This window comes from Serinus canaria, chromosome 24 (genome assembly GCF_022539315.1).
Source record: "Serinus canaria isolate serCan28SL12 chromosome 24, serCan2020, whole genome shotgun sequence".
Taxonomy (NCBI): Eukaryota; Metazoa; Chordata; class Aves; order Passeriformes; family Fringillidae; genus Serinus; species Serinus canaria.
Window position 1 is genome coordinate 3,480,453 of NC_066337.1, and position 25,623 is coordinate 3,506,075.

Below are 25,623 nucleotides of genomic sequence, written 5' to 3' on the forward strand. Positions count from 1 at the left end.
TGCAGGCTTGGCCTTGCTTTCCAAGGCTTGGTGAGGAAGGAGCTTGTTTAAAATGGAACCCAGGTTGGTGATGTAATGATTCTTATAGGCTGGATGTAAATGCTGTAGGATTTGTATCTTGGACTAGATTGGTTAGTGAGAATTAGAATATTCAACACAGAAGAATATTTCTGGTATTGTAATGGGAACTTTGCTCTCTTTTTTCCTCTTGCTTTCATTCTTCTCTCTCTCTCTCTCTGGGGCTCCTCTTTGGGGCTGCTCTGAGCTGTGGCTGGCAGCTCCCAGCAGGGCCCTGCACCCAGGCCCTTTGCAATAAACCCCAAGTTCCAGACCTGCCTTCAGAGGTCTCTGGTCTCCACCCATCCCACCCCCTGTCCCTCCTACAGAAAAGAATGGTGGGGCCTCAGTTTTTCTCTGAGCATGCCAGAGCTCACCCTTCACCAGCTCTGCCTTTCAGGTACGTGCCCTGGAACCTGCACGAGAAGGAAAGAGGCAAGTTTGACTTCAGTAAAAATCTGGACCTGAGGTATGTGGCACAGACAGCTCTGGCATGAAATACTCTCTTTGGAGGGGAGGGGGTGTGTGGTGTTTGGGTGAAGATGTTATTTCCAGATGTGCTTTGGTCAGGCAGTGGGGATTTCTTCCTTCCCCTTCCTCATCAGCTTCATTCTGAAGTTCTGGGAACTTAATTTAGCACCAATCTGTGGTCTTTGCTGGGATCCCCAGGACGAGGGAAGAGATGAATCTGACTCCATGTTCTCAGAAGGCTGATTTATTATTTTATGGTATTATATTGTATTAAAAGAATGCTCTACTAAACTATACTGAAAGAATACAGAAAGGATACAGGCAGAAAGCTTAACAAGAGCTGGACAGTGATTGCTCATGAAGTAAAAACAATTCACATGAAACCAATCAAACATGCACCTGTGAGTAAACAATCTCCAGACCACATGCCAGAGCATCAAAACAGGGAGAAGCAATCAGATAATTAATATTTACATTTTTTTCTGAGGCTTCTCAACTTCCCAGGAGAAGAAATCCTGGCAAAGGGATTTTTCAGAAGATGTCACAGTGACACCAATCCAGTGTGGTTACTTCATCATGCAATTCCCTTCTGCTTTGCTACATAAATCCAGGGGTGATTGGAGTATTCGGGGTGGGGGTTCTGCAGGCAGACAGTAATTCCTGTGTCTGGATCCCCAGGGCCTTCCTTTCCCTGGCAGCTAAAAATGGGCTGTGGGTGATTCTGCGCCCTGGACCTTACATCTGCTCCGAGTGGGACCTCGGGGGTCTGCCCAGGTGAGTGTGGAAATTGTTCACTTCAGGGAAGCACCAGGACAAGCAAATCCCAAGCTCCTGATCACACAGCCAAGGCTCCTTCAGAGGAATGGCTTTGGAATGGCTGGCTGCTTGATAGGAATATTTATTTTCTGTGTTCCCAAACCAGATATTATCTCATTATCCTATGGAGCTCTTCTAATTTTGGTTTTGAGTGTTTAAAATAATAATAATAATTGTTTTATGGTGTAATAGCTACAGCAAGAAAGTAGAATTGGAGGAGCCCTTCTTGCTGTTGCACCTTGACTCTGCATAGCATGGACAGGATTTGCAGCCTGGTGTAAGAATTTGCTCCATCTCAGCTCCATTTTAAAAGTCCTACTAGAAATCTGCCTTCTATGGCTGGCAGTGATGAAAGCCCAGCCTCCTGTGGTGTTTTCCCCTGAAGAACCCAGCTGGAGGAGGCTCTGGGAGCCCTGGGACTTGGCTGGCTCCTGAGTGGAGCCAGTGCCAGGTTACCCCTTGTTTTCCTTCAGTGGAGATACCTGGGGATTGTTTTTTTAACTTCTCACCTGCCTTTGGCATCAGAGTTGAGGTCTCAGGGACTTAACCCTGAGAGCAGCAGAATTCTTCCTGACCAGAGCCAGAAGCCACTTCCAGGTTAGATTATGAGAAGTTGTCAGTTGTCACATCACCCATGTGGTTTTTTTATCAGACAGATAAAAAATTCTAATAAAGAGCAACAGTACTAGTCTGACTTTCCAGCTGAAGAGGAGATAGATGATTTTTTTTAAGTCCACAAAGCCACATTTGGCAGAGTTGAATATAGAGATCCTTGGAAAGATATTAGTTAAGGCCTGATTTTGCTGAGAAAAGGAAGATACAGGCTCATTCCCCTTAAATTGTTACAGCATTATATTGTTCTGCTCTCAACAAATTGCCCTTTTTTCTGTTAACTCCAAACAGAGCCCAGCCTTGTAAATCAGCAGTAGAAACAGTGGGAACAGTTACAGCAATCTTTTATTTGAGAAGGGGTTGGGGTTTTCTGAAGGAGCACTTGGTTGCAGAGTGCCCTTGGGAATGCAGGGAATTCAGAGTGATAAGATTAACCCTTGGAATATTATTGGTAGAGGTGATGAAATGACTTTGGGCCTGAAATGCAGAATGAAAAGAAGAGGAGGAGAGGGGGAATTGGAGCCTGGATTTATTCACAAGTGAGAGGTGGACACGAGGTGTCATTCCCAACTCGGGGGGTCACCGAGGGCTCTGAGGTGCCACCAATGATCCCTGCCCAGGGGGGACTTGATGCCAGTGGCTGGAATAGCTCTGCATGACTGGGCAGGAGTGTCTGACACATCTCCTCTGCTGCCTCTCCCCAGCTGGCTGCTGCAGGACCCCGAGATGCAGCTGAGGACGACCTACAAGGGCTTCACAGAGGCCGTGGACGCCTACTTTGACCGCCTGATGCGCGTCGTGGTCCCTCTGCAGGCAAGCACCAAGCACCACCCTGTCCCTCTGCAGGGCTGGGAGTGGCTGCACGGGGCACTGGGGGCTCTGTGTGACAGCAGAGGGTCAGGCAGTAACCAAAAACTGCCACAAAAATGCACCAGCAATCAGCACAGGCTGCAGCTTTCTCTGTCAGTGTGGGAGCGTGGGAGGGTGGAGCTGAGTCCTTCTGATGCTGGTGCATCTTTTCTGCCAGTTATTGGGATTTTTGGTGGTTAGAAATCGTGGTGAACACCTTCCTTCTCCCTTTTTGTCCCCCACAGTACAAGAAAGGATGTCCCATCACTGCAGTGCAAGTGGAGAATGTTCCCACTCTGTCAGTATGGGAGGGTGGAGCTGAGTCCTTCTGATGCTGGTGCATCTTTCCTGCCAGTTATTGGGATTTTTGGTGGTTAGAAATGTTGGAGAATGTTCCCACTCTGTCCGTGTGGGAGCATGGGAGCGTGGAGCTGAGTCCTTCTGATGCTGGTGGATCTTTCCTGCAGCTAGTGGGATTTTTGGTGGTTAGAAATCGTGGTGAACACCTTCCTTCTCCCTTTTTTTTTCCCCACAGTACAAGAAAGGAGGTCCCATCATTGCAGTGCAGGTGGAGAATGAATATGGTTCCTATGCCAAAGACCCAAACTACATGACCTATGTCAAAATGGTAATGGTGCACTTTGACTTTTTACTTTTTTTTACTTTTACTTGTTTCTGTGTCAATCTCTCCCATCAATCACCTTCCCTACAGTGTTTTCTTTTTTCTGTGTAACTTTTGAGTGTGGTTTGAGAGACTGTTGAAAGCACCAGCTGCACTTTCCTTGGATGTTTCCTCCAGGAGTGGAAGAGTTGGCACATGACCCTGTGAGTGCTGATAAATCTGTGTTCTTCCATCTCTCAGAGAAGAGGGAGATGGGCAGCTGCGAGTGTCTGTGTTGCACAGCTGGCCTTGAAGCAGCTCTCACCTGCAGGTCCTCTTTTGCCTCTCCTAGATGATATTTGATAAAGGTTTCCCTTGGTTGATTTTGATGGGAAGAAGTCACCAGCACGCTCCTAAACCTGTGTCACCTGGGGCTCAGCCTCAGGCAGGTTAATTTGCCTAATGCCTCCCTTAGCCCTGTCAGAAAGGGATTAAAGTGTGCCCTGGCTGCTCTGAGCCAGTGCTGAGGGGCTGGCCCATGCCCAGGGAGGCTGGATTATCCTGCTGGGTCTCACAGCAGGCTGACCAGCACCAGTGCAGGGCAGGCAGGTAATGAGATCTGCAGTGTGCCTCACGGGCTTGGTTGTTTCATTTCTCCTCACTGAATGCTGAAAGGTATTGCTGCATGTCAGGGGGGTCACCCATGCAGGCCTGCTCTTCTGCTACAGGATTATGGGATCCTGCTGGAACCTTCTGGTAGCCCAGCTGCACCCTGAGCACCCTGAGGCTCGGGTTGTGCCATTGCCCAGGGTGTCCAGAGGCTCCTCAAACAAACAATCCATGGCAGGAGTGCTGATCTCCAGCTCCTGCACTGACCCCAGCTGGTGGTTTAACTCTCCTTACAAGGTTAAATATGAAATTTGTACACAAACAAATTAGAGATAATGCAAGCCAGGGGTTTTCAGAGCCCTGGGTGAAGGGACAGAGGCTCTGGGGGTCTGAGCAGGCTGCAGGCTTGGCCTTGCTTTCCAGGGCCTGGTGAGGAAAGAGCTTGTGCTGTTTCAGACTTGTCAGGACAGATCTCTCTGCCAGGCCTGTGGGTGTATTTTTGCAGTGCTGTTTCATCATATTCTGGGATTGTGTGCAGTTTGCATCTGAGGCAGTGCAGAATAGTGGTTAGAGATGGAAATGTGGGAAAGCAGGATCTGCAGGGCTTTGGTTTTGGTTGGGGTGGGATCTGGTGTGAGGAGGGGCTCTGAGTCTTTGTTCTGGTTTGTGGCAAGGTGATTAATTCACATCTAGCATCCATGACCAAGTTGCTCCTTCCTGGAATTAATAAACTCATTAGAAAACACCCTCAGCTCACACAAAACCTCAACTCCCTGTGCTTACCTCACTTTTTGGGTGCAGTGCCTTTGCCTTCCTGAAAGTGAAAGGATTTATTGACATGGATCTGTGCCCTTCCCACACAGATCTGAGCTTCTATTCCTGCTTCTCTGCTGCACTCTGGGAGGCACTGAGTGTGTGGCACCTCTGCTGCTCCTCTGTTCTGCATTTACACTCAAAAGGAGGGGAAGAAACTTTGCATTAATGCAGTGCTCCAAGAATTACCTTGGTAAAATTGCACAGAAATTCCAGTTCCCTCAGCAGCTGAATTTAGTCTGAATCCAGCATTGATCAGGTGTAAATTTGGTGGGGATGGGTTGATAAAGTCACCAGCTTGTCATGGCTCTGGGCTGGGTCTGTCTGTGTTTCCATAATGCAGACACTGTGCCATGCCCAGGTCTGCTCTTAGTGCAGGCAGGGACCATAAACAAAGGGTTTTGTCACATTTCACAATTAGTAATTTAGCCTGAAGAGACTGGAGCCTTGTTCCCAGAGCTCCTGGGAGCTGCAGGAGTGACTTCCAGTGGAGGTGCAGTGAAATGAGTGGTTAATTTACAACTGCTCTCCTCCAAACATCAGGCACTGCTGTGTTCAGGACCAGCTGCAAGAGAACAATCCTGATGGGAGGAACCTCCTGTGTGCAGGTGGATTTCAGACCTCAGGGTGCTGCTTCCTCTGGGGCTGTAGTATTGAGGAACCACTGAATTCACTGATTTCTGGAAAACATTTGTGCCTGAGCTGTCCTGTGATGGTGTTCCTTGGAAAATCAGCTCTTCCTCTTCCCAGCTCCCACTATCAGGCAGTCAGGAGTGCTGAGCTGCTTTTCCTTTCCTCCTTCCACCTGAATCCCTCCCTTTTTATTACCTTGACCTCAGAAGCTAAAATCCTGAAGTTGGATGTTCAGTGAGAAACCAATCCAGCTTCCTAAGAAAAAATAAGATTTTCCAGTGGTCTTTAAGCTGGGGACAGTAGGCAGGGAAGCTTCAGGAGCAATGGGAGGTGTCACAGGGACAACATTTAATTAGAAGGCCCTGCCAGTTGCAGGCTGTGCCCCCAGAAGGTGAGGCTGGAGTGCTTTAACACCCTTTAACACCCTGCTTTGCTCTTGTTCACCTAGGCCCTGGTAAACAGAGGGATTGTGGAGCTGCTGATGACCTCAGACAACAAGAACGGGCTGTCCTTTGGCTTGGTGGAAGGAGGTGAGTGCTTGTAGAGCTGAGGGAGGAAAACAGGGCTTTAATTCAGCCCCTGCACCCCTGGGTCCTGTTGGTGGCAGGAGGGAGCCCTTGGCTGGCTGGTGCAGCCAGGATGAGCCCAGAGCCCTCCTAGAAAGGTTTGGAGTGGTTTATTTTCCACATGGAGTGTGACACTGTGTGAAGGGATGGGCATCTGTGCTTCCCACTGAGTCAAGAGAGGGCAGCACCCAGCATTTCTTAGCTGTCCCACCACACTGCAAGGCTGAAAATGCTATTTATTGCTTCATTTCAATGGATACTAAACAAGCTCCTCAGCAGTTACTAGCAGTAGTAACTCATTCCTAAGGGAGATGCTTTGCAATTAAAAAGAGAAGGAAAAAAATCTCCATTAAAACCTTGATTTTGAGTTTTATATTTAGGCAGTAGATTTAGCAATAGTTTGTGGGGCAGCATTATCTTCTGAGCATGATTATTTAGGGGTGTAAACCCTTAGGTGGGGAAAGGAGGGTGCCAGTTATATAGAATGCAGAGGGATGCCCATTTCCCCTTTATAAAATATAATTCTAATAAGTTTTTTAAATGCTGCTGGGCACCCTCCTCCTTTTTCCTGTGAAGAAATGGAGGTGCAGCTGCTTGAGTTTCACTGAGCCCTAATGGGGCTCTGATTCTCAGAATTTGGGGTAATTTCAGCTGGGATTTACTCTGGGCTTGGCCTCTGCTCTCTCCTGTGTCCCTGCCAATTGCCTGGGGTGTAACTGCTCCCCAGATTTAGTGTTTGCAGGGTACAGCCTTTGAGTGCTCCTGTTATCCCTCAGTCATAAATAATGTTAAATTTCCAATCTCAGGCATGGAGATGATTAAAGGGAAAGACTTTCCCCTCCTTTTTTCCCCTCCTTTTGCTTTTCCATGTCAGTATGAGAGGGATAAATTCATTTACTGAGCCATGGGCCTTCACCAGCACGGTGAGAAGATCCTTTGGATGTTTTTGGGTGTGCAGCAGTTTTCAGCTGTGACCACACAGAGTCACTGTCTGCCTGCCACGGAGCTGTCAGGAGAAGGAGGAGGGAGAAGCCCCTGCCTTGGCCTCACCTCCTGGGGAATGTTGGCAGCCTCAGAGCTCCTCCTCCTTTGGAGTGTGGTGTTCTGCTGGGAGCTCTCTGATCCCAGTTTGTCTCTGGGATGTCACAGCAATCTGTGAGAGCCAGGGTGTCACTGATCACACAATGACAGAATGACCAGGGGGGAGGAGACCCTAAAGATCATCGAGTCCAGCCCAGCCCAGCCCCAGCATCCCAAACCCTGGCACCCAGTGCCACATCCAGGCTTTGTTAAACACCCCCAGGGATGGGGACTCCACCACCTCCCTGGGCAGAACATTCCAGAACTTTATCCCCTTTCTGTAAAAACCTTTCCCTGCTCTCCAGCCTGTATTTCCCTTGGCCCAGCTGGAGGCTGTGAGCTCTGGATGTGTCAGTGCTGCTGCAGACAGAGCCCAGCCCAGCTGAGCACAGGCACCTTTCAGGAGCTGTCAGAGGGATGGGGGCAGCCCTGAGTCTCCTTTGCTCCAGGCTGATCCCCCCCAGCTCCCTCAGGGGCTCCTCACGGATGTGTGGATAACCAGGGCTCCAAGTGAGGAGCAGCAGGGTGGGAGGAAGGGGTTAAAGGAGAAGCAAGAATCCCTGCCCATCCCTGGAAGTCTCCAAGGTCAGGCTGGGCAGGTTTGGATCCCCTGGGCTAGTGGGAGGTGTCCCTCCCCTTCCAGGGATGAGTTGAAGGTCCCTTCCATCCCAACCCACTCTGATTCCAGGATTCCCAAGCTGATCTGACCTGGAAGCCCTTCTGGGAGCTGGTGGGTGACAAAGCCTCTGCTGTCCCTCCAGACCATGCTGGGATGCCTTGTGTGTGTGTGTATGTGTGTGTAAAAACATCCCATGAGAAGGATAAATAAAGCTCTGGGGATGGTTCCCTTTTCCATGGGGTGCTGTTAGCCTGCATGAAAGGCAGAGCTGGGCATGTTCTCCTTCAGAACTGCCAGAACTGTAATACTCACTGTAATATTACATCAGTGCTAAATCCACCTTTTGTTTTGTTCTCCTTTGGTGTTTTCTGTGCTGAGTTCTCCAGCTCAGCTCACTACATAGGTCAGCCTATTAAAATCAAGGTATAAATAGTCAGAAGTGAACTTTTCCTTCTGTAAATATTCTGTTTGAAGAGCTCTGCCTGACACAACTGGGGCTGGGTTTGATAGCAGCTCTCTTGTTAGAAGTCAGTTTTTAATGCTGAATCACATCATTGCTGCTGCGGAGTTTGTCTGGGAGAAATATCAGCATGACTGAGGGCTGGGAGATAGAGAAATGTTAAAATGTGTGCCAGGGGCTGGGACAGTGATCCCAGATTAGGGTCCTGTCCTGCAGGAGGTGTTCCCACTCAGAATGACCAGGGTGGAGGAGACCCCAAAGATCATCGAGTCCAGCCCAGCCCAACCCCTCACCCAAACCCTGGCCCCCAGTGCCACATCCAGGCTTTGTTAAACACCCCCAGGGATGGGGACTCCACCACCTCCCTGGGCAGAACATTCCAGAACTTTATCCCCTTTCTGTAAAAACCTTTCCCTGCTCTCCAGCCTGTATTTCCCTTGGCCCAGCTGGAGGCTGTGAGCTCTGGGTGTGTCAGTGCTGCTGCAGACAGAGCCCAGCCCAGCTGAGCACAGGCACCTTTCAGGAGCTGGCAGAGGGATGGGGGCAGCCCTGAGTCTCCTTTGCTCCAGGCTGATCCCCCCCAGCTCCCTCAGGGGCTCCTCTCAGGGTTTGTGTTCCCAGCCCCTCTCCAGCCTCGCTGTCCCCTCTGGATGTGCTCAGTGTCCCAAGGTCCTTCCCGAGCTGAGGGCCCAGAGCTGGGCACAGCACTCCAGGTGTGCCCTCACCTGTGCCCAGGGCAGGGCAGAGTGACCTCCCTGCTCCTGCTGCCACTCCATTCCTGAGCCAGGCCAGGAGCCATTGGCCCCCTTGGCCACCAGGGCACTCTGCTGGCTCCAGCCCAGCCCTCTGTCCCCCAGGTCCCTTTGTGCCTGGGCACTGCCCACCACACCACCCCAGCCTCTGGCACTGCAGGGGCTGTTGTGGCCAAAATGCAGAATTGGGCACTTGGACTTGTTAAACTCCATCTTGTTAGGCTGCAGTCACTGCAGAGCCTGAGGATGGGCAGAAGCACAGAGAACCCTTCAGCTGCACTTCTCTGTGCCTCTCCTGCCCTGTGCCTGCTCTCACTCCCCCACAGACACGAGAAGCTGCAGGATATTGCCTGGGAAGGGATTCCTGCAGCTGAAGCCTGGGAGAGCACTGTGCCATCCAGACAGGCCTTGGTAATAAATTTGCCTTTATGTGGTGCCTTTTAAGTGAGGATCTCCAAGTGCTTTACAGGCTCTAATTAGAGCTGGTGACACCCCAGGAGCTGCTCTGATGCTCTCTCTCTAAAATCTCTGCACATTAGAGCTGAAAGATGGCCTGGGAGGATTCCACTCTGTGCTGTGGTTCCCTTGGATTCTGCACACCAGTGAAGGCTTTGATGGGAGTTTCTGAGGAGGCTCTTTTGGGGGTTCAGGAGTGTAACAGTGTTCTCAGGGGTCCCAGGGTGAGGGAAGGGATGAGGATCTGACTCCATGTTCAGAAGGCTGATTATTATTTTATGATAGATACGACATTAAAAATTTATTTATTATTTATTATTTTATGATCTATATGACATTAAAGCTACACTAAAAGAGCAGAAGGAAGGATTCCAGCAGAAGGCTGGCTGAGAATAGCAAAGGAATGAATGACAAAGGTTTGTCTGTGCCCCAGCCAGTCTGGACAGCTGGGCTGGGATTGGCCATTGATCAGAAACAACCCCAGAGACCAATCCCAGCCCCACCTGCTGCACCCACAGCAGCAGAGAAGAATTGTTTGCAGTTTGTTCCTGAGCCCTCTCAGCTCCTCAGGAGGGACAAATCCCAAGGAAAGGATTTGTCATAGAACATGTGGGTGACAGTGGAGGTGTTGCAGTTCCCTCCTGCTGGACTGAGGAGATGATCCCCTAGACATTTTAGATGAGTCTAAATTAATACATTTTTCCTTTCCCACCAGCACTGGCCACTGTTAACTTTCAGAAGCTGGAGCCTGGGCTGCTGAAATACCTGGACACAGTGCAGGTGAGCTGCAGAAACACTTTGCTCATCCCTGATTTCCAGCACTGGGAGTGAAGCACTGATGTTCTCTGGGATTTGTGTGTTTCCTTCTCATGAGGCCAAATCCTCCTGGAATCAGGGAAGGAGGATTTAAGTGTCCTGTTGTCCTTCTGAAAGGCTTTTCATCCAGCTGTGCCCTGTGTTTAGCTGGTAGGGGTTACACTTGTTCAAGTGATACCCAGAGCATCCCAGTGCACAATTACCAAACCTCTCTCTGGAAGTTCCATCCTCTTTTTCCCAAACTTTCACCCTGGTGCTGTGGGTGCTCTTTGCTTTGTCTGTACACCTCCAGGGCCTCATCCTGGGCAGATTTATGAGGTTTTACTGTGTCACTTGAGCATTTTTAACCCCTCTGTGCTGTCAGAGGTTTGCCTCAGGGAGGGAATTAATTAATTAATGAACACTTGGTGTGAGCAGTGTCCTGACTGTGATGAGGAAATGACAGGTTTTGGGGTTAGTGACAGCTTATCTCTCTTTTTACCCCCTCTGTCCTCTTTCCCTGTGCTCTGCTTGCTCCAGGTGAAGGATTGAGCAGCTGGGATCTGCCCCAGCCCTGATCAATTCTCTGCTCACCTCCTGCCTTCTGCCTGGCTGAGGAGGGGAGCCCTGCTGGCATGCTGGATGTTCAGTCCTACAGCTTGCCTTTATTTTCTTTCCCTCTGCTGGAAGTGCTTTCACCTCCTTTGGGTCTGCCAAAACTGCCCAGACCTTGCAAATGATCAGAAGTGGCACCTTCCCCAGCACATGTGGCCCCAGAGGAGCAGCTCCTCCTTTGCCAGACCAGTTAGGAGACAGGAAGTGTTTGCAGGGGTTATGAAGCTGTTCTATCTTTTCCTTTCCATGGGTTTTGGTTCCAGAAGGTGATAAAATCCCTTCTTTGGCTGGTTCACTGGGGATGGATTGATTAAATGTATTCCCAAGGATGTTTAGATGATTACAGGCAGTTGTTTTCTCCTAATGAAACACGAGTTTCTTTAATGGCACTTAGCTCAGCCAATCCCTGTGGCACTGAACAAAACCCCTGTCACCAAACTGCCTGCAGATCCAGCCCAGGAGGCTGGAGGGGCAGCCAGGCTGAGCACACATGGCCCTGCCCATGCCATGGGGACAGGAGGGATCCTGCAGGGCCTCAGGGATCTGCCAGGCACTGACAAATGGGAAGCAATTGTTCTGTGTGCAGAGCCTTTAATGAAGACCTAATTCCTGCAAACTCTTCCCTGCCAGCACCATATGCAGCATTAAAAAGGCATTAAAGCAGCTCAGGTCTGCTGCTGTACCTTGGCAAGCCCTGGCTGCCCTGCACCTGCAAGCTCTCAGCTGGCAGTGGCGTGGCACATAAGCAGACATTTATAAATGGGTGTTTTTAGCAAGAACTAAACACTGACAGTTGGTTTGTCCCTTTGCTACAGCTCTGCCAAACAGCAGCATCCAGCAGTGTCTGACAGCACCTGCTCTGTGCTCTGTGAGCAGCAGAGGCACAAAGCTCTGCTTGCCTGTTCTGGGCTTTGCTGGCCCACAGCTCCTTGTCCAGAGCTCCTTAGGTGCCTTTTTGGCTGTGCCAGTTGAGAAGAAAACCCTCCTACAGACACCATGGCACCACGCTGCCACCCTGCTTTTCTAAGTTCTTCTGAGCCTTCTGATGCTTGCATCTTGTAAGGGAGCTTCTCATGCACTTTTATGTAAATAATTAAAATAGTTTTTGTTTTTACATTCCTCTCTGGAGGAGAAATTTCATAGACTGTCGGTTTGTCCAGTGCCATTGGAGAGGTGACAATTTCATCCTCCAATCCACTGTCACTTTTGAAAGTCTGTAAATATTGGGGTCAGGAAAGAAACTTCTCTTCTTGTTCTTCCTCTTGTTCTTCTTCCTCTTCTTCCTCTCCTTCTTCCTCTCTTCCTTCTACTGCTCCTCCTTCTCTTCTTCCTCTTCTCTCTTCCTCTTCTTCCTCTTCTCCTTCTCGCCTGCTGCTCTTCCTCTTCTTTCCTCATCCTCCGTCTTCCTCTTCTTCCTCTTCTCCTCTCCTTCTACTGCTCCTCCTCTTCTTCCTCTTCTTCCTCTTCTCTTCTCTCTCTTCCTCTTCTTCCCTCTTCTTTCCTCTTCTCTCCTCTTCTTCCTCTTCTTCCTCTTCTTCCTCTCCTTCTCCTTCTCCTTCTCCTTCTCCTTCTCCTTCTCCTTCTCCTTCTCCTTCTCCTTCTCCTTCTCCTTCTCCTTCTCCTTCTCCTTCTCCTTCTCCTTCTCCTTCTCCTTCTCCTCCTCCTCCTCCTCCTCCTCCTCCTCCCCCCCCCGGAGTCCCGGTGTCTGTGTTGGTTTCTTTGGTGTGACACCAGGCTGGTTGGAGCCGTGCTGCTCTGGCTCTGCAGGCTGTCCTGGATCCATCTGAGCTCTGCTTTTCCCTTGGCAGAAGGACCAGCCCAAGATGGTGATGGAGTACTGGACAGGCTGGTTTGATAACTGGGGAGGCCCCCACTACGTCTTTGATGCCGATGGTGAGCACCTGCCTGTGCCCTGGGGGGTTCTGCCCTTCAGCCTCAGGGACCTGGGCCTGCTCTGCCTCAGCACCTACAGGGTTAACCTGGCCCTGCTGGAAACGACACAAAATTGAGGGAAACTGACCCAAAATTGAGGGAAACTGACCCAAAACTGAGAGAAACTGACCCAAAATTGAATGAAAATGATCCAAAACTTTGGGGACCTGTGCTTGGTCTACCTCAGCATCTATAGGGTTAACCTGGTGCTGCTGGAAATGACCCAAAAATGAGAGAAACTGACCCAAAATGAATGAAAATGATCCAAAACTTTGGGGACCTGTGCTTGGTCTGCCTCAGCACCTACAGGGTTAACCTGGGGGTGGACCTGCACCACTGGAATTGACAAAAAATCTGAGTGAAACGGACCCAAAAATGAATGAAATGCCCCAAAACTGAGAGAAACTGCCCCAAAAATGAGAGAAAATGCCCCAAAACTTTAGGGACCGATGCCTGGTCTGCCTCAGCACCTACAAGGTTAACCTGGTGCTGCTGGAAACTGACCCAAAACTGAGTGAAAATGACATGAAACTATCCAAAATGGAGTGAAACCACCAAAAATCGAGTGAAATCCACCCTAAACTGACAGAAAATTCAGTGAAGCCACCAAAAACTCACTGAAGCTGACCAAAAAAACCTGAGTGAAAATGATCCAAAACTGGGGAAAAACCACCCAAAATTGAGTGAAATCCACCCAAAATTGGGTGAAATCCACCCTAAACTGACAGAAAATTCAGTGAAGCCACCAAAAACTCACTGAAGCTGACAACAAAAACCTGAATGAACACGACCCAAAGCTGGGGGAAACCACCCAAAATTGAGTGAAAGCAACCAAAACTGTATGGAACTAACCTGAAACCCAGCCCAAACCGAGTGAAAGTGGCAGGACAATTAACCCACATGTCCAGAGAGGAGCCAGAGCAGCCCTGGAGCTTTATTCCACTCAAGGCAGAGGCCATGGGGCATCCCCTGGGGTCTCTCCCATTTCTGGAGGTGCAGCCCCTTTTTATCCCAATTTCCAGCCCCTTTTCCATTCTCTCTTTCCCCCCTGGTGGGTGCAGTGCCTTCTCCCAGGTTCAGAGCTCCTTTGGGAGGCTGCCACTGAAACACCAAACCCCGAGGGCACCCAAAGGGCCGTGAGAGCCGAGCTGTGGGAGCGGTTTGACAGCTTCCATCTCCTGCTCTGTCTCTGAAATTGGCTCCGGAGTCCTGGCAGCTCTTCTGAAAAGCAAAATTCCTGCTGGACACCTGAGCTTTACCCCTTTTTCACCGGGAGGAGAGGATATTTGAATGTATTAAATATTTAATAGTTGACACATAAAATATTATGTATTAATACATAATATTTAATGTCTTGTTAATACATTAAATGTTTAACATTTAACACATTTGAATAATTTAGATAATAATAGTAATAATAATAATAATAATAATAATAATAATAATAATAAATTTAAATGCATCTGTAGAGGTGCTGCCCCTTCTTCTTCTTCTTCTTAATAATAATAATAATAATAATAATAATAATAGTAATAATACATTAATTTAGTGTTTAAATGCATCTGTAGAGGTGCTGCCTAATAATAATAATAATATAATAATATAATAATAATAATAATAATAATAATATAAATTTAGTATCTAAATGCATCTGTAGAGGTGCTGCCCCTTCATCATCATCATTAATAATAATAATTATTATTATTATTATTAATAATAAAATTTAGTATCTAAATGCATCTGTAGAGGTCCTGCCCTTCATAATATTAATAATAATAATAATAATAATAAACAACTTAGTATTTCAATGCATCTGTAGAGGTGCTGCCCCTTCCTGAGGGCAAGATGCAAATCCCAGCACCAATCCCTGTGAGTGCCCAGGAATGTCTGATTTGAATTCCTGGCCCAGATTTGTGTCTGTGGCCTCCCTGGCACTGCAAAAAAATCTCTTTTTTTGTTTGTTTGCAGAGATGGTGAATACTGTAGGCAGCATCCTGAAAACAGGAGCATCCATCAACCTCTACATGTTCCATGGAGGCACCAACTTTGGCTTCATGAGCGGGGCGCTGGAGGCTGACGAGTACAAGGCAGATGTCACCAGTTACGGTGGGTTTGGTGTCCCTGCACCAGCAGCTCCTCCTGCCCTGGGCTGGGACAGCAGCCAGCCCGCTCACAGGGATCAGCACAAGGTCCTGAGAGGTGGGGTAGGAACAGCCCAGGGGGAAATTCCTGTCTAAAAGGAATTTAGAGTTAGGAATCTAATTCCCAGCCCTTCCAGGAAGGGATTCCCTTACTCTGACCTTAAACAGAGCTGGCACAGGTGATGAATTGAGATCTCTTTCTTCTATGAAGAGATGCTGATCCAAACCACCATTTTTTAATTTTACCAAGTCAGATTTTACCATAAATCTCTTTTCATCCCAACAGCCCGTGGTTAAAATAGTTAATTGTTGACTTTATCCTGTGTGAAATTCTGGAGATGTGCAAATTAGATCTCTGAAAGTGTGAATGGCTCTTCCCTCATTGAAGGAATTTTGTGGCTGTTCAGTGATGTTCACTCAGATTAAAGTGTACAGATTTCCATCCTGCAGACAATGCCATGAAAATTGTGCCTGGGGCTTTTTTGTTTCTTGCATGAAGCCATCCCAGAGCTGCTGGATGTGTTTAAAGCACATGCTGCTGTTCTGCTTTCCCAGACTATGATGCTGTGCTGACAGAGGCTGGGGACTACACATCCAAATTCTTCAAGCTGAGACAGCTCTTCAGCATGGTCATTGGTAATGAGCAACCCAGGAGCCACAGCACTGCTCAGTCAGGGATTGCTGAAACTGACCCTGCTGGGGCTCTGCTTGGGTGGGAGTTACTGAAACTGGACCTTCTTGGGGCTCTGCTTGGGTGGGAGTTATTGAAACTGACCCTGCTGGGGCTCTGCTTGGGTGGGAGTTATTGAAACTGACCCTGCTGGGGCTCTGCTTGGGTGGGAGTTACTGAAACTGGACCTTCTTGGGGCTCTGCTTGGGTGGGAGTTACTGAAACTGACCCTGCTGGGGCTCTGGATGGGTGGAAATTATTGAAACTGACCCTCCTGGGGCTCTGGTTGGTTGGGAATTTTTCAAACTGACCCTCCTGGGGCTCTGGATGGTGGGAATTATTCAAACTGACCCTGCTGGGGCTCTGGATGGTTGGGAATTATTCAAACTGACCCTCCTGGGGCTCTGGGTGGTTGGGAATTATTCAAACTGACCCTCCTGGGGCTCTGGTTGGGTGGGAATTAGGGATGGGAGGACAAAGGAGGTCTGGGAGGGAGGTATCTCGAATTCAAGGGAGGGATCTGGAATGTCTGCTGTCTGAAATCATTGTTCCATCTTTTTGCACCCCAGGCCAGCCCCTTCCCCTGCCTCCCATGATTGAGAGCAAGGCCTCCTACGGTGCCATCCTCCTGCACCAGTACATCTCCCTCTGGGATGTGCTGCCAGCACTCTCCCAGGTAGTGACACCTCTTCCACTGCATCCCACACCTAAAAAGCAACAACTTAGAGAGCAATCTGTGCTCTGCCCTATCCCAAGGATGAGCTTGGGGATTTTTTACCAAGGATAGGCAAAAGCAGCAAATCTTTTCTCTCACCTTTCTCATTGCTCCCTCTGTTCTCTTGGAATTGCACTTTTGGAACTCCTTGGCTCCTTTTTCTGGTGCTTTGGGCAGGAGGGATTTTGGGTTTGACCAGAGCTGGGAGGCTCTCAACTGTGGCAGTGAAGCTTTGAATAAGCTGCAGTCCCCTGCAAGGCTTCCCACTCCTGATGTTGAATTTGCTTCTCCTCTGCAGCCCATCAAGTCAGAGGTGCCTGTGAACATGGAGAATCTGCCTCTGAACGACAGCACTGGGCAGCCCCATGGCTATGTGCTCTATGAGACTGTCATCTTTGGGGGGGGACACCTGCACAGCAGGGACCACGTCCGGGACCGGGCACAGGTAGGGCACAGGGCTCACCTGGGAGGGGGGGAGGCAGCAAATGGGGAAAAACACCAAATTTCCACTTCTCACCTAAGCCCCAAACCCTTCTAGCTTCTAAGTAAATTTCCAGTTCCACTTTGCTAAAACTTTTAACATCTTTGAACATCAGAATGTTGAATGTCCTGAGAATATTTTCATTATTTTATTCCCACCTGACAGTGGCACAGTTATGGAAATTTGAGTTTTAGTTTGAAGCACAGACAATTTCCTGCCCAAACCCAGCTGGAGGGATGTGATTGTGACATCACCGATGAGCAATTGCTCTGCTCATCAGAGCCACTTCCAGTTGCCAACTTCCAGTTCCACTTTGCTAAAACTTAGATTTAAACATCAGAATGTTGAATGTCCTGAGTGCATTTTGATTATTGTATTCCCACCTGTGCTGACAGTGAATGGGACACCTGAGTTTTAGTTTGAAGCACAGACAATTTCCTGCCCAGACCCAGCTGGAGGGATGTGATTGTGACATCACTGATGAGCAGTTGATAATTTCCAGTTCCACATCACTTTGCTAAGACTTATAACATCTTTGAACATCAGAATGTTGAATGTTTTGAGAATATTTTGATTATTTTATTCCCACCTTTGCTGACAGTGACACAGTTATGGACACCTGAGTTGTAGTTTGAAGCACAGACAATTTCCTGCCCAACCCAGCTGAGGGATGTGATTGTGACATCACTGATGAGCAGTTGCTCTGCTCATCAGAGCAATTTCCAGTTCCACTTCACTTTGCTAAGACTAATAACATCTTTAAACATCAGAATGCTGAATGTCCTGAGAATATTTTGATTATTGTATTCCCACCTGACAGTGACACAGTTGTGGACACCTGAGCTCTAGGTTCAAGCAGAGACAATTTCCTGCCCAGACCCAGCTGAGGGATGTGATTGTGACAGCATTGGTGAGCAGTTGCTCTGCCCATCAGAGCAATTTCCAGTTCCACTTTGCTAAAACTTAGATTTAAACATCAGAATGTTGAATGTCCTGTGTGTATTTTGATTATTGTATTCCCACCTGTGCTGACAGTGACACAGTTGTGGACACCTGAGCTCTGGGTTGAAGCACAGACAGTTTCTTGCCCAGACCCAGCTGAGGGCTGTGGTTCTGACATCTCTGATGCTCTGCTCTCCTGTGCTCTGTCCTGCAGGTGTTTGTTAACACCGTGTATGTGGGGGAGCTGGACTACAACACCGTGGAGCTCTCCATTCCTGAGGGACAGGTAACTCCAGGGGATGGCTCAGGGTGTGCACACCAACATCACTGAAGAGGGACAAGTCCCAGATAGGCACCTCCTCCAGCCCAGACTAGCCTGCTACCCTGATCAGACACAGACAGGGGATTTCACTGCCAGGTCACCATTTGTGGTTGAAAAGTGGGGTCTGAATGCTTCTCCATGGAGAAAATTCAAGTGATTGCAGCCCTTGCTGCACAAAATTTGCCAGCCCTCTCACACAGCCCCAGCACTGAGTACCTGCACCCTGTTATTGCAGATTAAATCTCTGTTTCCTCAGCACAAAGCAGGTGTTAAGGGGCTTTGGAGGCTCTTGGGTCTCACATTAAATGAGGAGGGATGTCTCTCTGTAGCTCTGAGAGCAGTTTTACCCTGGCAGAAGCTGGCACTAAGAACCCTGTGCACATTTCAGCAGGGCTGAGGTGGCTGTGGGAGCAGCTCAGGGGGTGGGTGTTGTTCTCAAGGCTTGTGGGAGAGTTTATGGCACGAGCCTGACCTGGGTCAGACTCCATTTCTGGCTCTGTGGGTGCTATCAAAATGGGAATTAAAGATTGAAGATGAAAAAAAAACCAAACCAACCCAGGAATCTGTGCAAAGGCTGCGAGTTCCTCACTGCTGGCAGTAGAGAGCTGTGGGAAATGGAAATACAGAAATTTGTACAGATACAGGAGGGATGGATCTGCAGCCTTGGAAGGGGCTTGGATTGGTGTAAAAATCCACAGACATGAAGTAGAAAAATCATAAACTTTTGTTTCTATAGTTGTAAGTAAGAAATGCCTCAAGTGAGAAACTGAATTGGGTGAGGTGGTGAAGGGTTTAAAATGTAGGAAACTATTGATAAAATAGTGAAGATTTATAAAGTAGGAACTGATAAGATGGTGAAGAGTTTATAATGTAGGAAATTATTGATAAGATGGTGAAGGGTTTAAAATATAGGATACTATTGATAAAATGGTGAAGGGTTTAAAATGTAGGAAACTATTGATAAAATGGTGAAGGGTTTGTAGTATAGGAAATTATTGATAAGATGGTGAAGGGTTCATAATATAGGAAACTATTGATAAAATGGTGAAGGTTTATAAAGTAGGAAACTATTGATAAGATGGTGAAGGGTTTAAAATGTAGGAAACTATTGATAAAATAGTGAAATTTTATAAAGTAGGAAACTGATAAGATGGTGAAGAGTTTATAATGTAGGAAATTATTGATAAGATGGTGAAGGGTTCATAATAATTGAAACTATTGATAAAATGTGAAGGGTTTAAAATGTAAAAAACTATTGATAAAATGGTGAAGGGTTTGTAGTATAGGAAACTTGATAAGATGGTGAAGGTTTATAAAGTGGGAAACTATTGATAAAATGGTGAAGAGTTTATAATGTAGGAAATTATTGATAAGATCATAATAAAGGAAACTATTGATAAGATGGTGAAGGGTTTATAATGTAGGAAGTTATTGATAAAATGGTGAAGGTTTATAATGTAGGAAACTATTGATAAGATGGTGAAGATTTTATAATGTAGGAAATTATTGATAAGATGGTGAAGGGTTTATAATGTAGGAAACTATTGATAAGATGGTGAGGGTTTATAATAAGGGAACTATTGATAAGATGGTGAAGGGTTGATATGTAGGAAACTATTGATAAGATGGTGAAGGTTTATAATAAGGGAACTATTGATAAGATGGTGAAGGGTTTATAATAAAGGGAACTATTGATAAGATGGTGAAGGGTTTATAGTGTAGGGGTGTGGTTGTACAGAGTAAGCTGAGAGTTTAGAAGTTATAACAGAAGCATGTGTGGATTGAGACAGAATCCTATTAAGTAGAAGTACCCACAGTGCAGTAGAAGTAAATAAAGGTGATAAGTTAGTAAAGCAAAATAATCCTTGTAGCATCTGCCCATTAGGTTAGAAAGTTATGTATTGTCTTGTAACAAAGAACTTGTGACTGCTTTGTAGGCAGCTACTTACTCCTGTAGACTCTCACAGCCTCTGAGCCTGATGTTTATCTAAACAATAAATTCTAAACCCAAGACAGTCCCATTCCTTCATTGAAAGGCAACAACAATAAGAGAGAACCTGAAAGTAAATGTATAAATTGCAGCTGCAAAGGCAGTGGTGCATCTCCCCCCTCAGCAGCTCTGCTGAGGGCAGGGCTGGTGCAGCTGATGCTTGTCCTTGTTTGTTTCCAGCAGGGATTCAGGCAGCTGAGGCTGCTGGTGGAGAACCGAGGCCGTGTCAATTATGGGCTGGCCCTGAACGAGCAGAGGAAAGGTGGGTCTGGCTCTGAGCTCCCCAACTCTGCCAGGGGCTGCTCAGAGCTCCCAAACTCTCCCAGGGGCTGCTCTGAGCTCCCAAACTCTGCCAGGGATGGCTCAGAGCTCCCAGACTCTCCCAGGGAATTCCCAGAGCTCCCAAACTCTCCCAGGGACTGCTGTGAGCCCCCAAATTCTCCCAGGGGCTACTCAGATCTCCCAAACTCTCCCAGGGAATTCCCAGAGCTCCCAAACTCTGCCAGGGAATTCTCTGAGCTCCCAAACTCTCCCAGGGGCTGCTCTGAGCTCCCAAACTCTCCCAGGGGCTGCTCAGGTCTCCCAAACTCTGCCAGAGAATTCTCTGAGCTCCCAAACTCTGCCAGGGGCTGCTCTGAGCTCCCAAACTCTCCCAGGTGCTGCTCTGAGCTCCCAAACTCTGTCAGGGGCTGCTCAGAGTGGAATTGCTCAGAGCTGCTTGTGTGCTTTGCACAGAGCCAGCTGAGGGCCCAGGGGCTTTTCAGCACTTGTGGCACTCCCGTGATTCCTCCAGAACATTCCAGGCAATGTTTGTGTTTATAATTTATTGTCAGATATAAAAAACAGCTCCAGACTCAGGGCAGCTATCTTGGAGTCGTGGAACAGTACAGAAGAAGGACTTGGGAAAGCATAATTGATGTCTCAGGTCTCTGCAAACTCCATCAGGATCACAGGCTTCACTGCTGTTCAAGGACTTTGCAGGGCTGACATGGGATGTAAATCCAGGATTGTATCCCTGAAAGTCTTTGCTGCTGCTGCTACACAAACTTGTGGGCAGCCAAACTACAGGAGCTGACTCTAAAACTCCCTGGTGTGTCACATTGTCCTGAGGAATTGCCAAGTTCATCAGTGCCTAAATCACTGTGGCCATAATTAAAGTAAGAGATGTTTCTTTGTCTAAAAATATGAAGAACCTTAAGAACCACAAGGGCTCAGCTCTGTTGCACCCATCACAAATACCTGGAAACTCCTTGAAATAGCACAGCTGTGACTGTTACTTTCTTTTAAAACCAACCTCTCCAGCACAGCTCCCGTGGTGCTGGTCAGGACTGGCAGTTGGTGGGAAATGTTGAATGTTTTGAGAATATTTTGATTATTTTATTCCCACCTGACAGTGACACAGTTATGGAAATTTGAGCTCTAGGTTGAAGCAGAGACAATTTCCTGCCCAAACCCAGCTGAGGGATGTGATTGTGACATCATTGATGAGCAGTTGCTCTTCTCATCAGAGCTATTTCCAATTGCTAACTTCCAGTTCCACTTTGCCAAAACTTTTAACATCTTTGAACATCAGAATGTTGAATGTCCTGAGAATATTTTGATTATTTTATTCCCACCTGACAGTGGCACAGTTATGGAAATTTGAGTTTTAGTTTGAAGCACAGACAATTTCCTGCCCAGACCCAGCTGGAGGGATGTGATTGTGACATCACTGATGAGCAGTTGCTAATTTCCAGTTCCACTTCACTTTGCTAAGACTTATAACATCTTTGAACATCAGAATGTTGAATGTCCTGAGAATATTTTGATTTTTTTATTCCCACCTGTGCTGACAGTGACACAGTTGTGGACACCTGAGCTCTAGGTTGAAGCAGAGACAATTCCTGCCCAGACCCAGCTGAGGGCTGTGGTTCTGACATCACTGATGAGCTCTGCTCTCCTGTGCTCTGTCCTGCAGGTTCTCTGTTCACATCCACCGTGGATGTGGGGGAGCTGGGCTACAGCACAGTGGGAATGTGTTAAAAAACATCCTCCCCCCTGTCTGCAGTGATCAGAGGAAGAGCAGTGGCTGCTCAGTGCCCTGCACCAAGGTTCATTTTCTGAGGGTGCAGCTAAACCCAGGGCTGTCAGTGAATCTTGCTCTGCTCTGGGTTTCCTAGGTGATGCTCAGCTCCCTTTCTCTTGCTCTCTGAGCATATTACTTCACAGAGAAGGAAGGAAAACACCTTTTTTAATCTGTGTTTTCCCTTGAGAGGCTGATATTGGAGAATCACAGCATTTAAAAGCTCAGACAGTGTCAGGAGGAGGGACCTGCATCCCCTGGAGCAGAATTGACTGAAATGCCCAAGCCTGTCACACACAGTGGTGGGGCTGGAAGGGCTTGATTCTATTTTAGTGGGGAGCTATGTGCAAGAGCTCTATAAAATAGATTAATGGAGTTAGGCACGTGACTCTATTGATTTTATCTAATGCAGAAACGTTGCATAAACCTCAGTGCTGCCCAGGCAGCCTCAGAGCTGTGATCAGGAGCAGGCTTGGCCTTGAACAAAGGCTGCTAAAGGTGAATGACTTCTTCAGGTGCCTTAAAATCCTGGGATGAAAAGCCCTGGAGCAGCCCTGGGCGTTGCTGCTGGCTCAGTGTTGTTTTGCTGTGCCTGTTAGAGAAGTGATTGACTGCTTTAAAAAATCTGTGCATGGTCAGCTCCAACCCCACAAGCCCCAGCACATCCCAGGGGCTCTGCTGGGAGGGTTGGAGGCTGCTGAGCTGAGGAAAGGAGAGAATGGAGAGGGCAGAGTTTAGAGGTGCTCCCCACTCAATCTGCATGAGCAATGGGACCATATGGACTCCAGTTCCATTGCAGAACGTGGCTGCTTTCCATCCATCTCCTGCTGCTCCTCAGATTCAAATAGCAAAATCCATCAGCTTCAGCTGTTCCTCAACTCCTCATTACCCCATTGCTCTCACAGGCTTAATTGGTGACATCTTCTTGAATAAAACCCCCTTGAGGAACTTCAAGATTTACAGTTTGGAGATGAAACCTGCCTTCATGAAAAGGTTGGTGGGGTTTTTAACCTTTTTTATTTCCCTTCTTCGTTTCAAACCACCTGCTTCCAGCAGTGCAGTGTCTAATGGGGAGCAGCTAAATGAGGTCACAGTGGGGAGGTGATTTTTGCACTGATACTTTTGTTGATACTTTTGCCTGAAATAGTGCAGGAACTGGTGCCAGCTGATCCAAACCATCCTTTAGGGAGAGATCTGATCCCACTGTGCAGGGTTTAAAGATTTCCTTGCAGCAGGGTGAGGTCAGGTAGGTGAATCCAGGCTTATCCAAAGGGAAGGATCCCCTCACACCCACATGTTGGAAATTTTGGGTCTTTCTGGAAATTACCAATCTGGCTGATATATTTAGTAATTCAGCCTGGCAAGGGATGGATTAATTCTAGAAAGCTACTGATAGTGCATTAGCAATCCAGATGGCTCCCTCTCTTTTATGTTGTTTTGCTTTAATTCAAGGGAGGAAATTTAGCAGGGGAATGTTGAAGAGCCTCTGTCAGCACGAAGAGAAAACCTCAGCAAATGTTTCAGGCAGCAGATGCCCTATGGACTCTGGCCACAATCCAGAGACACTCTTTTCAGTGATGCTTTTAATACCAGCAAGCAACTTATGTGCATCCCCCAAGATATCACAGCTGCCCCATTTTGTGTAGGAGGGAGGGAGGGAGGCCATGTTAAACCAAAAAGGCTTTTAAAAGGGAAAAAGTGCACACTGTGAAATGCCTCAGGGCAGTTTTACCAGGTGCTGAGGGGCTACCTGAAGGATTCTTATTGATGGGGTAACTCACAGCCTTTGGGGCTGCAGGGTGTTAGAGGAATATTTCCAGTGAGGAGCATTAAAGCAAGTGAGCTGCCATGGCCAAACAAAAACAAGATTAGTCACCACTACCCTCAGCTCCTGGCTGCTGACCAGCAGCACTGAAACACAATCAGCTCACAGTCCCCTCGGGGGAGGGGGAGAGGAGTGCTCTGAAAGGAGCTGTCACAGGCTTTTAGTTGAATAATTCAGTAGCAGCCAGGCTGCACTGGATCAATAACTTCCCCCAGTCCAAGAGATGCAGTTTGTAAGGGCTGGAGGGAACATGTTCCTACAGGAGCTCAAGGCTTCTGTGGGATTCTGCTCTCCTTATTTCCTCTTTTGCTTGTGCCCTGCTCCCAAATTGTTGCCACAGGTAAGAAATCATGTCAGATTTCCCCTCATTACTGGATGTGTTTGTGTTCCTTGCCAGGAGCTGTGGCAGGAGTGTCTGGTTTGAATCCTGTCAGTTCTGCAGTCTCCTTTAGCAAGCCCCAGACATTTCAAGCACCCTGGCAGATCTGAAGGATCCTCAGCAGCCAATGTGACTCAGAACTTTTATCCCAGAATGGTTTGGGTGGAAGGGACCTTTTAAATCCTCTCACCCACCCCTGCCATGAGCAGGGACCCCTTCCAGTATCCCAGGGTGCTCCAGCCTGGCCTTGGGCACTTCCAGGGATGGGGCAGCCACAGCTGCTCTGGGCGCCCTGTGCCAGGGCCTCACACCCTCACAGGGAAGAATTTTTTCCCAATATCCAATCCCAACCTGCTCTCTGTCAGCCTGAATCCTTCCTCTGTCCCAGCACCACACGCTCTTGTAAAGAACATTGAAGCCCCAGAGGTGGTGACAGCCCCAGGTATCCTCCTCTCAGCTTGGCCTGCCAGGGCTGGGGGTGGTGGGGACAGGCAGGTGGCCCCAGAGGGCTGGGAGTTGTCCCTCTCTTGCAGCTTGCAGCAGGTGTCTGGCTGGAGCACAGTCCCGGATTATTTCGTGGGGCCGGCGTTCTTCCGCGGGAGGCTGTGGGTGGAGCAGCAGCCACAGGACACCTTCCTGAAACTGCAGGCAAGTCCTGGTTCTTCTTGGTCAATTTAAAAAGAAAAAAGCTGGTTAGAGAGACTTGTGCAACAGCTCTGACTGATGTCTGTGTCTGTAGCCTCCCCCTGTCTCTCAGGGAATTATTCTGAGGGTCGCCTCCAGGTAAATCTGTGCAGTCTGGAGAGGTCCTGTGAGAAAGCTGACCCTGCAGAGCTGCCAGTGAGCACTTCAGTCTTTTTTTACTGGCATGCAAATGCTGTTTTCTAGTTACAGAGGAGTAATGGGCACAGAAAATAAAGGAGGGCCTTGTCTTATTCCTGTCTCCTCAGTGTGACATGGGAAGAGTCACTGCTTTGTGGCCATGGCATGGGAGTTAGCATTCCTGTCATGCTTCTGTGGGAGACTGCCTAGAACTTCAGATGGGATTTTAAATATTAGCAAACTTCCTCCTCTGATTTCCCTTCCCTAGAGCCAACCTTGTGTCCAGCCTTACTGTCCTGCTCACTTTGCCATGTATTGGGAATATTCTGTTTGCTGTAAATAAGGCCAGCCAGCAGCAATTCAGTTTTTCTGTCACCTGGGAAAGAGGTGAGGGCAGGTATCCCATGCTTGGGAAGGAATAAAGGCCTGTCTGTTCAAAGGGAAGAAACTTCCTATACAAGCTTGAATCACAAACTGCACATTTTTGAAAGCTTTATCCTTTTAATAAGCACATTAAGGGTAACTCCTGTTCAGCAGG

The 25,623-nt window shown here is 47.9% G+C and overlaps 1 protein-coding gene across 5 annotated transcripts in view; it reads left to right on the plus strand.

The window, feature by feature from the left end:
- The window catches only part of LOC103823650 (beta-galactosidase-1-like protein 2), a 33,925-nt gene that overhangs the window by 6,856 nt on the left and 1,446 nt on the right, over positions 1-25,623 (plus strand). For 2 of the 5 annotated variants that reach the window (XM_030230695.2, XM_030230698.2), the window contains 15 exons: positions 458-526; positions 1,207-1,302; positions 2,661-2,769; positions 3,341-3,433; positions 5,910-5,991; positions 10,110-10,174; positions 12,613-12,697; positions 14,705-14,842; positions 15,433-15,513; positions 16,117-16,223; positions 16,561-16,707; positions 17,900-17,971; positions 20,178-20,259; positions 22,965-23,052; positions 24,797-24,911. In XM_030230695.2, the coding sequence (XP_030086555.1) occupies positions 458-526; positions 1,207-1,302; positions 2,661-2,769; positions 3,341-3,433; positions 5,910-5,991; positions 10,110-10,174; positions 12,613-12,697; positions 14,705-14,842; positions 15,433-15,513; positions 16,117-16,223; positions 16,561-16,707; positions 17,900-17,971; positions 20,178-20,259; positions 22,965-23,052; positions 24,797-24,911 (1,429 nt within the window). The remainder of the gene's footprint in view (positions 1-457; positions 527-1,206; positions 1,303-2,660; positions 2,770-3,340; positions 3,434-5,909; positions 5,992-10,109; positions 10,175-12,612; positions 12,698-14,704; positions 14,843-15,432; positions 15,514-16,116; positions 16,224-16,560; positions 16,708-17,899; positions 17,972-20,177; positions 20,260-22,964; positions 23,053-24,796; positions 24,912-25,623) is intronic. The other 3 variants (XM_030230696.2, XM_030230699.2, XM_030230697.2) reach the window with 2 other exon arrangements.